The 12,510-nt window shown below is 40.1% G+C and overlaps 1 protein-coding gene across 1 annotated transcript in view; it reads left to right on the top strand.

The window, feature by feature from the left end:
* tcf7 (transcription factor 7) overlaps positions 1–12,510 on the top strand; it is an 81,322-nt gene that overhangs the window by 38,368 nt on the left and 30,444 nt on the right. Inside the window, exon 5 of the mRNA XM_034098665.1 lies at positions 12,178–12,265. Within this exon, the coding sequence (XP_033954556.1) occupies positions 12,178–12,265 (88 nt within the window). The remainder of the gene's footprint in view (positions 1–12,177; positions 12,266–12,510) is intronic.

Here is a 12,510-nt window from a genome sequence, read left to right on the forward strand (position 1 = left end):
AGAGGGAGCTAAGCAACATCTGATTCCAAATGAAAGAAAAAGGAAAAAAGCTACAGGTCTAGAGTTCAAAACATCACATTAGTTCAGATATCATTTCTGCCTGAGGCTAGCAGCTAAATAAGCAGCTTATAGACAGGGCTCTGACAATATGTCGAATAACATAGTGGTATCTCTGATTCTATTGTCTTTGTTTTTTTATTTCAACTGACCATCCTGAGTCTGATGATGTTATGTATTAATATATCTGTTGAGTACTTGTTCATGAATACAAGTCAACGCCTTGCTGGTTTTCCATTAATATCAAAGATGGTGGTTCAATACATGGCTTCTCCTTTCCACACGTTGAAGAGTCTTTGATACAAATCTGAAGGATACATTGCCTCAATTGCCGTGTGTGTGCGTGTGTTAATGAGTGGATGAGTTTGAGCCACTCACAAAACGTCTTACAACTTACCTTTTTCGTACCATTTTATTTGTATTGCATGACATCTTTGGTACAAACCTCTCTGAAAGGCATTTTTTATGCTAATGTGCTGTCGTTGGATGCGGAAAGAGGGGGTAAACCAAGAAAAGGCTCACGGTCAACAGCTTATAAGTCACATCTTCATACAGCTGACAGCCATGAGATCACTCCCTGATATGGTGAGGTGAAATGCATTGATCCATTGACACTCCCTGAAAACTTCACAGAGTTTATAAAGCATCAGTTTGTAAGAACGACTGTAATTGAAGGATTTCGACAGTGATGATGAAGACTCTTTTTCTGAGAAGAGTGATAAAACAGGATGAGATTAAAAGGTTGAAAAAAACAAATCTTGAGTTGGACAAAAGTATTTTCCCGGCTCTGATTAGATATTGGAGTGGGACATAAGGAAAATAGTCTGCATCAGTATGGAAAACCAAGTTATCAAAAAAAAAATAAAATGTAAAGTCTAGAATATTTGTGTGTGTGTTGTGTGTGTGTGTGTGTGTGTGGTGTGTGTGTGTGTGGTGTGTTGTGTGTGTGTGTGTGCTGTGTGTGTGTGCTGTGTGTGTGTGTGTGTGTGTGTGTGTGTGTGTGTGTGTGTGTGGTGTGTGTGTGTGTGTGTGTGTGTGTGTGTGTGTGTGTGTGTGTGTGTGTGTGTGTGTGTGTGTGTGTGTGTGTGTGTGGTCCAGGACTCACGCTAGCACAGTGACTCAGCCCTTAATGACAGACTGAGCCACCTGCTTCTAACAAATCCTTACACATACACACACACACACACTCAAACACTGCTACACGTAACCTTTCTAACACGATCTCACCTGAATACTGACTGGGTTTCCAGTCAGGAACATTTTACAGTACACACGCATACACACCTCATATCTTTTGTCACCTCTCACAGGTAGGGTTACCTCATCGGTGATGTCATTTTTCGGCACACCTATATCTACTCTTCTGTCCTGCTGCATCACTGAGCCTCATCATAGTTGGTCTGCTAGCAGAAAATAAGAAGATAAAAGCTGAAGTGTATCGAAAGCCGATCAAAGGCTCTTGGGTCCTAGGTGTCTGCAGTAGGAAGTTTTAGGAACATAGTTTAATGTATAAACTAAAACCTGATGTTTTTGTCCAATTTTAAATCATATTTTTCAAAGAGCTATGTGATATTTTCATGGGAGTAGTCACAGGTTTGTTTCTGCAATTTGTGACCAGTTCGACCAAATTGCTCAAAGTTTGACGGATTATTCGTTGTGGTCCATGCTTAACAGCTTCCCCAATTGTCCGGTAGTGTTTACGTTATCCTGCTGAAAAAAATTCCAGGTTTACTTCTCTTCCACCTTAACAATAAAGTAACTTTAATGTTTGTTAATAGATCAAAATATATTATGATTTAAAATGTGTTCTGTGAACAATTATTACATTTCCTCAGGGTTCACCGTTGTACATATCTCTTATTATCATCTCTTGTCATTTCTGTGCTGTGCCAGTTCCTTTGTCTCACTCCGCAGCCTATGATTATACCACTCATGCATGACTTCAATGTAAAGGTTAAAGAAAATCAAAGATGTGATTACCATTTTCCTTCTTTACTTCTCTAATCTTTTTTGAGCCTTTTGTGTTCTACATGGTCGCAGCAATGATTTTGTGAACCATGAGTATAACATTTTAAATGTAACTCCTTTATTTCGCATTCAGAGGCTTCATGTTGGGATGTTCCTGTGAACTCAGCTCATTGGAGATGACAGTCATTTACTGTAATAACTGTAGTGGTATATTTGTGCACAAGTGTTCTTTGTTTGTTATATTTCTGCTCACAGTTTTGCAACTCTTCCTTTAACCCTTTGTTGTGCCGTGAGATCTCACTTTTTTCTCACATTTCAGTTTACTTCCTGTGTTGTTACCGTCAGCGCCCCACTGTCTGACTGTTTAAAATTACAAAACGTTTCTGGGGAAGATTTCTTTGCATCACTTGATAAAGCACAATACTGTCAACAGCAATCATGTTTTAGGAATACAAATGTTATAAATCATGTATGCCTGATATATGAAAGACCCCTCTATTGAAACAACTTCAGAAAATATGTTTGCTCAGGGTGTCCGCGGGGTCTAAAAAGTATTAAAGTTAAGGCTATTAAAAGTATTAAACGGCATTTTCCAAGGTATTACATTGTGTATCTTGTTTTCAATAAGTATATAAATTGTCCAAAGAGGTTGTATTCTACAGTGTGCCTGAATGTAATCATGGCGTAGGTGTGTAGTGTGATTCTGTAGTTTATTTATGGCATCCCGTTGGGTTTGACGTCATCTGAACAGGACATCGCGCGCTCACTGCTTGATAGCGCAAAGGTCCGTTTACGCCGGTTGTTAAACATCGTTATGGGGAAAAGCAAGTTTGCTTTCATTCCAAATGGTTGGAAGATAAGGAGGAAGGACAATCAATACTGTATATAGTAAATGTGAGGTAAAGTGTGTCGCCAATGTAACCGGTTAAAAAAAAAAAAAAAGTGGCGATGAGGTCTTAAAATGTATGGAAAGGGTCTTAAAAGGTCTTAAAAGGTCTTACATTTGACTTCAGGATTCCTGCTTATACCCTGTTGCTACATGCAAGTCTTACTAAGGTAAACATTTTTAGCTCAGAATGAGAACAAACTCCTTTGTTAAAAAATATATATAATGTACATTTCCAAGAGATCTACTGGCGCAAACTGACAACATGTAGTAAATCACAGCATCATAAGTAACACAATAATCCAGCCAAGTGAACATACCTTTGCAGAAGTGTGGTAGAATAAACATTTGCCTAATCCTGATTCTAAATGTAGCTGCAGTTTCAAAACATGACGGTGGAGTTGAGACTTTAATCCCCTTCCACCTCCGATCCTGCAAGGATGACAGCTTCTGTGGTACTCGTAGTTTCTGTGATCTCAGCTACTACAGTAAGCACAGTACTTTGATCAGGATCAAATAAAAGTCATATCTTTATAACTTTAGGATTCATTTTTACAAATTTGTTAACATAGGTCTTTGATTTACCTATTAAGATTTACTTTAACTTTAATAGAATTCTAGATAATTGAAAATTGAAGGTACAATGCTTTAGATTTGCTGATAGGGGTTTGAAAACATGACATTTATCTGAGAGTTTAAGTTGAATACGATTTGATTAAAGATAATTGTAGTCAGGAAATGATGACTAATCTCAGACTGTATGAGTTGTCCTCCTGCAGGTCTATGTTTGTCATTATGGGAGCCAGCTGGTCCGTCCAGTCACCTGACCATAACACATTTAACATGCCACACAAAAGTCGAGTGGATCCTCCACCGTCACTTTGCTTTGACTGGTTCTCAGATCTGACTGTTGGCTCAGACAATAGAGAGCAAAATACAGAAAGGAAGAGTGGAAATGAAACTCCCAGTCACACTTTAATGTGCAAGATGAACACGCATTAACACTTTCTGTAGGATCCCGTATGAGCGCCAGGTGTTACTGGGTGAGAATAAATAGGTGCAAACAGCGTCTTTCAGTTACCTCAGCACTCTGCATTCTCACTGCATTTCTGAGTATAATTTAAAAATAAGCTAGTGATATCCTGTATTCTTCTTATCGTCTACTAATTAATGAAAAAAACAAAGATAACAATGAATTAATCCCTCTAACTACTAGTTTCCATGTTAAAGCCAATACATCTCATTCCTCTATGCTTAAGATATATCGTTCATTTAGTTATCCTAAAACAATTTGAAACACATCAGTGTTTTTACCATGAACACTGACAGTGTAGTTTTATTTTGGGTCAGACCAATAAACATCCTCCTGCTGTAAATACTCACAAAATTATAAAAATTGATTATAAATCCTTATCAAATGCAACATTTGATTCCTGTTAATGTAATGTTTCCTTAAAACTGCATTACCCAAGCTGCTTAAGGAAACACATTTTGTTGAACTATATTTATGATTTATTTGTATTTACTTGTAGTCTAGCAGGAAGGGCCCTCATATTTTGAGATACCCCTACCCGAGGTAGAGCAAATGACAACAATGATTTTTCTTATCTTTAGGGTCTCCTATTAATGAAATTGATTGTTGTCAAATTTTATTTGGGGGAACAAAATGTTTTTGGTTGTTCTTCAGAACTACCCCAATCCCTGAAAAAGAGCCAAATTAGACCTGGCCGAATGTGGGAAAGGTGACAAGAAAGCCCATAACTTGAGAATGATCACTCTTCAGATTTTCTGAGGTATGAACCAGGGGGGTATACTGCGAAGCAGGACTTTTCGCTTAGCCGGCTAAATTCAGGGAAAACTCCGGCTTTCCGGTCCTACGCAGCTGGTTCTCTTTTTAGCAGGCTAGATCTCCATGGTAATATATGCTAAGCAGCTAACCTGGTCGGGACCAGGTTAGGTTGCAGGCTAAGAGCTCAACTCAGTGAAAGCACCGCCTGCTGACCAATCAGAGCTCAGTGTGCGGAGTTGAAAGCGATCAAGTCATATTACAGGAGAAAGGAAATACAGAAAAAACTGCCGTCGCAGGAAAGACGGCCGGCAAAAATCACCGACTGTGTGAACGTGAACATGAATAGAATATCACCTCCATCTTCAGAGCAATCTGACTATTATAACATTAGCGTTAAGAAAGCTTACTTAAATATCGGCCACAAACATAAGTAACCGGATCAGAGTACATTAAGTTACAGTCCGCGGCATATCACTTCATAATGTATCACATATCTCCTGATCTGAGTCAGCTGAGCCGTATCTGGCCGTGCAACACTCACAGTGTCACATACTGTATGCAGAAGTATTATTTTAAGCAACACATAAGTTGACGAAACACTCGAGACAAATGTAATTGAAGTCAGATCGTGTTTTAGACGGGGCAGTGATATCATAAACCTTGTTAATGTACGCATTCAAACACTTTTTCTTTTGCCCAGCTGTATTCACCTTGCAGGTGCAGCTATGTGGCTTTTATCCTGGATAAAGTGTTTAAGTCATGGATGTTTAAAGTTTAACTTCTTCATTTTTGACTAGTATTAAAGTTCACTTTTCATTCAGGAAGTATGACGCTGCGCTGTCAGTACGCTTCTCCATGTTGTGATTGGTCGAATGCTCCAAATACCACCCCTTTCATGTGAACGCGCACCTAACTAGATAGGACACGGCTGGCTTGAGCGATCCACTTGATAACCAGCGTCGTAGTACCGCCTTAGCGAGGAGCGCGTATGTTTTGGATTAGGCCAACCGGCTAACTCAAACATATCCAGGTTAGGTTGAACCAGGTTCGCAGTATAGGCCCCAGGTGTCTGTCCTACATCACCAAATAGTCAGACAATTATTAAACTACAGAAATACTGAATTATAGTCCTGTAGACTTAGCTTTAGTTTAGACGGAAATTGTACTTTTTGGTTGTGAAAGGAACTAGGACTCCATCACTTTTCTCTCATTTATCAGAAAAACAGTAATCCCTAAAAAATATACCATTACTGAATTGTCTAGGGTGCTATTGAACACTAACCAGTAGTTGTATGGAAATATCTGGTACCGTTCTTTTGCAAATGAGATTTCTTTAGACATAGGCCTACCCTCTTCTGCACAGCAGGTGCAGAAACTCCGTACAGGGAAGGCCAACAGAGAGGCACTGGCACTTTCCACTCTCTCCACACTTTGCATCTTTGCAATACAAGTGAGTAATGTCTCTCACTTCTCTAGGTGCTGGGTTTTTTGTAAATAGCACTGGTTGAATGGCCCCATCTCTGACAGTCCACCCCTTGCCAACAGGACTCCATAACAAGGGTTTGGGTTCGGCCTTGTGACACCATATCGCTGTCTGAAACATTGCTGTTGAAATGCATCCTCTGTTGGCGGCAGATTTTCCGAGGCTGCATCTGTTGCTGATGCAATTATGAACCTCAGTTCATCCAAGTTTGTGCACATCAGTCCAATTTCCTTTTCCTTTTTTCCATTTAACAGAAGCACAAATTCTCTTGCGACTGGCAAAGACTCTTCCAAGCTGGTTTGGGACATTTGTTTTGCTCTAGGTTATAACACTTGTGTTATTCTTCAGAGCTGGGTCTCATTACAGATCTGCATTTTTTAAATGCACCTGCATTGACACACCCGTTCACAAAATCATACTGAGTGTTTGGCACACATATAATATACATATATATATATATATAGAAACAAGAAATGAAATGTGTGGTCATGGTATTTGACAGGTATGACGGCCCACAGTCAATCAAAGATCTGTAGAGGCAAAGGAGAGGTGCAAGTGCTGGAAGGCCTACACATGTTATCACTGGCAAAACAAATGTCCCCAAACTACAGGAAGTACTTGAGGAGTAGTGGGAAACAAGACTGCACTGTACTTGTGTTTGTGAGCCACTACATTGTCACTGCTGCCCCACAGAGACTACACTCAGGATTTGACGAAGGGGAGGAGGTGAAGAGCATCTGCACAGCAGGATGTCAGCAGTTTGACATCACTACAGTACAGTGATCAGGAGGACACAAAGATGGTGCTCCATGCCATACATCTTGCAGAGTCATATTCCCGCATCATTGTGAGGTCTGATGATACAGGTGTGGAAGTACTGCTTCATATATTATGCAAGCAAATACATGTTTGGTTCATCTCTAGTGTACTTGCATGCAGTGCCAGTGCCTCTCTGTTGGCCTTCCCTGTACGGAGTTCTGCACCTGCTGTGCACAATGTCAAAATGTGTCCCCTAACGTTTCTGAGGAACCTGACATTTAACATTATATTCTAGTATCTATTACTGACCTCTCACAGAATTATTTGATGATTTCTATACTGTACTTTGAATTAAGGTTCCAGTTTCAATAAAACCTGTTACTATTTACACCTATGTTTTAGAGGCTTGAAATGTAGAACTAATACACTTTATTTTATTAGGCTAATCTTATTCTGACTATTTGGTGATGTAGTTCACTCACGTGGTATTTCCCTCTCCAAATATAGACCATCAGAGTGAGCATGCTTATTAACTTATAGGCTATTATGCCACTTCTCCCCCATTCGGAAATTTGACTGTCTCAGAGAAGAGGTAGGCCTATGTCTAAAGAAATCTCATTTGCAATAGAAACTGTACCAGATATTTCCATACAACTACTGGTTAGTGTTCAATAGCACCCTAGACAATTCAGTAATGGTATATTTTTTAGGGATTACTGTTTTTCTGATAAATGAGAGAAAAGTGATGGAGTCCTATGTTCCTATCACCGAAAAGTACAATTTCCGTCTAAAGTAAAGCTAAGTCTACAGGAACTATAATTCAGTATTTCTTTAGTTTAATAATTGTTCTGACTATTTGGTTGATGTAGGACAGACACCTGGTTCATACCTCAGAAAATCTGAAGAGTGATCATCTCAAGTTATGGGCTTTTTTGTCACCTTTCCCACATTCGGCCTGGTCTAATTTGGCTCTTTTTCAGGGATTGGTGGTAGTTCTAAAGAACAACCAAAAAAACATTTTGTTCCCCCAAAATAAAATTTGACAACAATCAATTTCATTAATAGGAGACCCTAAAGATACGAAAAATCATTGTTGTTATTTGTCCTACCTCGGGTAGGGGTATATCGAAAACTAAAGCCTTTTTTGAGGACTTGCTGCTAGACTATTGATTAAGAACATACTTCCTGGAATAACAAATGCCTGAAAGTAACTTCCTCATGAAGTAATTTTTTGACGAAGTAAAAAAAAACAACCTTCAGATGACTGATTGGGAGAGTGAGTCACTCTATTTTAATCAGCATGAGGAAAAAGGGAGACTGTATTGTAAATGAAATGTGATGAATTATAAGGCACATACTAAGAGTCATAATAGACATGCTTTTTCATAATCTGTTGTTTTACACTGTACAAAAACAAGTTTAGCTTTTACTGGGTCTTTTGAGTGTTTGCTCTTAACAAAAGTTCTGGTACTAATGTAGCACTCATTATCTTACTGTAACCAAACACTACAAGTTTTCTTCTGGTCTTGGGCTCTTTATGTACACCACACAGGCTGCATGTCAAGTCCTTTTAATGCTCAGATGCTGCAGCACTTTCACTCTCAGTGGTTGTAACCACCATAGCACATTATCAGTGCAGGAATGCTATTTTTCAGCTCTTCGACTCTTATTTAACATGCACACGTTCTGATACCGAGCTCACGCAGAGCCGGTTTTGACTCAAATGGTTTCCCTTTTTAAGTTGTTTCCCGAGACGCTGACATGGAGAGCGTGAGATAGTTGCGTTAGCTGTCATTAGATGGCTGCTTCTTTAAAAGGGGCATTCCAAAGAAAACTACCCCATTACTGCTGCTCGTTTTCCCCTGCAGGTTTCCCAACAGCAAACACGGCTGCATACAAACGTGACTTACCGAAATCAGCACAACGTTTCCTTCAAATGCAAGTGTGAACGATTAACAGTTAAATTAACATGCGTTTGTTTTGATCTTAATCGTACAGTCATTTCAAGGAACATGGCGTATTTCGAAAAAGGATGCAAAAGTTCTCCATCTCAGGGTGTTTCTCAATGTCGAGGACGCTTCATTGGTAGGACATATCTTCCGAGTCACTTCCTTCAGAAGCTAGGCAAGAATCCTTCCTGGCATTCGGAAAACGAAAGAGAGTGGAACAGGCGAGCAAGTTCTGCAGGTGTGCGTCATATGAGAGGCCCCCCGCCCTTACATTTTTCCTCCACAGATTTTGGGGAAATTAGTCCGTGCGCAAAGCATTGTGGGATTTTAAGACCGCGGAGGATACACGTGTGCAGCCTCGAAATGTCTCGCTACGAAGGACGCTGGTAGTCCAAGTAGCCTGGACATTGGAACAGTCCTTCGGCGGGGGACTCGATGACGGTAGCATCCTTGAAATAGTGGCTCTGGAGGAGCCTTTCCTCGACATTGAGAAAAACCCTCTGTATCAAAACAAGTTGTTATTGTTACTAATGGCGTTCCAAAGGCTTTATTTTCATATGCATAACAGCTATTAGCGTACTCCAATAGTGCACCATGCAATACAATTAAGACATTGAAAGAAAAATACATCAACTAGGTCAAGTAAAATGCAATAAAAAAAAATAAACCATGTACATGTTAAATAGAAAACCGTGGACAGAATGTAAAACTAAACTGTACAATTACTGTACTATGAATACATTCATCAGTATTCCTTACGGGTAATATCTATAATATATGGCTTAATGGGGCAATCTGTTGAGTTATTTTATCCTGTTCAATATTAACACAGACAGAAACATATTTTCTAACCCTAAGGGCACATTCAGCCTGATATTAGCCCTCAGGCAAAACAAGAACTGGCTTACAGCATGTGCTATAGTCTAGTTTTTTTAAAAGCAGAGGCAAGAAGATACTGCACTGCTGTTTTTAAACACTGAGGCAGGACACACCTCTATTTCATTTAAAAATACCTGCCACAAATAAGGCTGTTGAATTCGCTTCTTTACTTTAAAGGTTTTATGATATAATGATTGTCCCCGGGAAAATATATGGCTCTTCACAGCTCTATAGACACAAATCTTCCACTTATTTTTTGGGCCTCTAAAACTTTCGTCAGTTTGTTGTTGTTGTTGTTGTTGGTAATAAGTGGAATTTACCCTGATAAAGACCTCTAATATGTTGAACCTTGTGCACTGATTGTGTCTCACATGATACTGATGGAACAGTGAGGGAAGTTGCCAAAAATCTCTTCAAACTCTTTGAGTTCTCCTGTATTTCTTTTTGAATGGATTCATCACTTATCTATAGAGTAATGAAAATGCTATGCGTATAGGTGAAAGCCCTTAGCTAGTTCTGCTTGTCTGGTGAACATGCCTTCAGTGACTTTGGCTTTAAAGCTGATTGATAGCCACATTATTTAAAACACTAAAATACATGCAATAAAGGTTAGATAGATAAATGACTAAGCACAAACGTATTTTGTTGACTGGACACTCAATTAAACTTGTCTTTGTCTAGATGCAGAGGGAAAGGAAAGAATGGAAAGGAAGATAAGAGAATGGGAGAGGAGAGAAGGGAGGCAGGGCGTGGTGGGTCAGGGGGAGGGAGGATCGGAGATAGGTCGACCTGACTCAGTCACATTCCTGTCGTCCAGATTTATAGTGGCTCGGGTGGTCCTGAAACAGGCGCGGAGCCACGGCCAAATTACAGTCATCTACAGCATTCCTGTGCTGCAAACACAGGTTAGCAGCCGGGCCGCGCTAAGTGCTAGGTGCTTGCCTGTTGACAAATGACTTCCTTTGAAGGGCACAGAGACAGAGAGAGAGACTGGATATTTACTCATGAGGGCACAGAGTCAAGCAGTCTGTGTGTCTTTTTGATGGAAAACAATTATCGCTTAATAAGTAGAAGAAGAATATGAGATGGTTTGTTTGGGGTGTGTGTGTCTATCTGTATCTCTGTGTGTGTTTTTATGTGGGACTTCACTTGTGGTAGAGTAAACCCAGTTGAAACCAACTGGCGACATCAGTGCCCCGTGGAGGGGGTCCCATGCACACACACACACACACACACACCACACACACACACCACACACACACACACACACACACACACACACACACACACACACACACACACACACACACACACACACACACACACACACTCACACACCGCATCATGACACACTAAATCCCCTTTACCAATGGTGGAAACACAGTAACATCTGGCTTTTGTCTTCGTTGTTGAGACGGTTAAAATCTGCTCTCTCAGTACCGGGACAAATGAAACCTGCAGTATATCGCGGATATTTATCGGCTCTCTAAGTCCTATCTGCATCGGACACGGGCGAGAAACGCACATTTTCCTAGTTTTTTCCAGGACGATAGTATGTGAAGCAGGGATTTGGACTATTCTTATAGATTATTAATGTACACAACATACAATTAATATTCTCTTCTTTAAAGCAACCAGACTTCCATTGTCACTGATCATTGTTACATTTAATTTAGCTGATGCTTTTATTCAAAGCTACTTACAATAAGTGCAATCAACCAACGGGATACAAATTCAGTACAGTAAGAGTCCTGGAATACCTTGGCGTTTAAATAATCCAAACATTTAATGGACAAGATATAAACCATGGTGATTCTCAAAATCATATTTTCTTAGTGTGTTTCTATACAATCATCATGGTTGTTTTGAGGAGTTTGAAAAAGATACCGGATAATTTACAGAAAATAAGTAACAACTGAACATTTTTCTGCACCATCCCTCTTTTCCAGACGTCAAACATGATCACCATAAAAAGACCCTCGACCACTATGGGAAAGAATCCATCTCCTATGTTTTTTTACGGTTTTCGAGTGTTTTAAAAAAACCTGTAAATACGCAATTACTTTAATGCAACTAGGGTTTAACACACATACACTCACAGGTTCACAAAGGATGGGAACAGAGGTCTGTGATCTGTTTTAAGAGCATCTTTGTGTTTAATACCAGGTTCCCAGACTACTAATAGCACTAATAGCCCATCAGACCCGGGGCCAGCCTGGGGGCCGCTGACATGACCTGACATGTTTGTGTTTTAAAAAGCAAAAACCAGAGATGCGGCATCATTTATTCAGTGTGTGTGTGTGTATACTTATGATGTCTTAACTGATGGAAACAAACAACACAGGAAAGAGTGATTACATGTATGTTAATATATATGTGTGTGCGTGTGTTTTTGTGTGTCCTTCAGGCATTCACAGGCACCAGTCCCAGGACCTCTCGGGGTATTACTCCCTCCCTCCAGGCGGCGTCGGACAGATCAGTCCCTCCATGGGCTGGTGAGTCTCTCATACACACACACACACACACACACACACACACACACACACAAATGCACACACACACACGGCACGCACACACCACACACACAAACCACACACACACACAAACACACACACACACACACACACACCACACACACACACCACACACACACACACACACACACACACACACACACCACACACACCACACACACACACACACAACACACACACACACCACACACACCCCATGCATGCAC

The sequence above is a fragment of the Pseudochaenichthys georgianus genome, chromosome 14, assembly GCF_902827115.2.
Source record: "Pseudochaenichthys georgianus chromosome 14, fPseGeo1.2, whole genome shotgun sequence".
NCBI lineage: Eukaryota > Metazoa > Chordata > Actinopteri > Perciformes > Channichthyidae > Pseudochaenichthys > Pseudochaenichthys georgianus.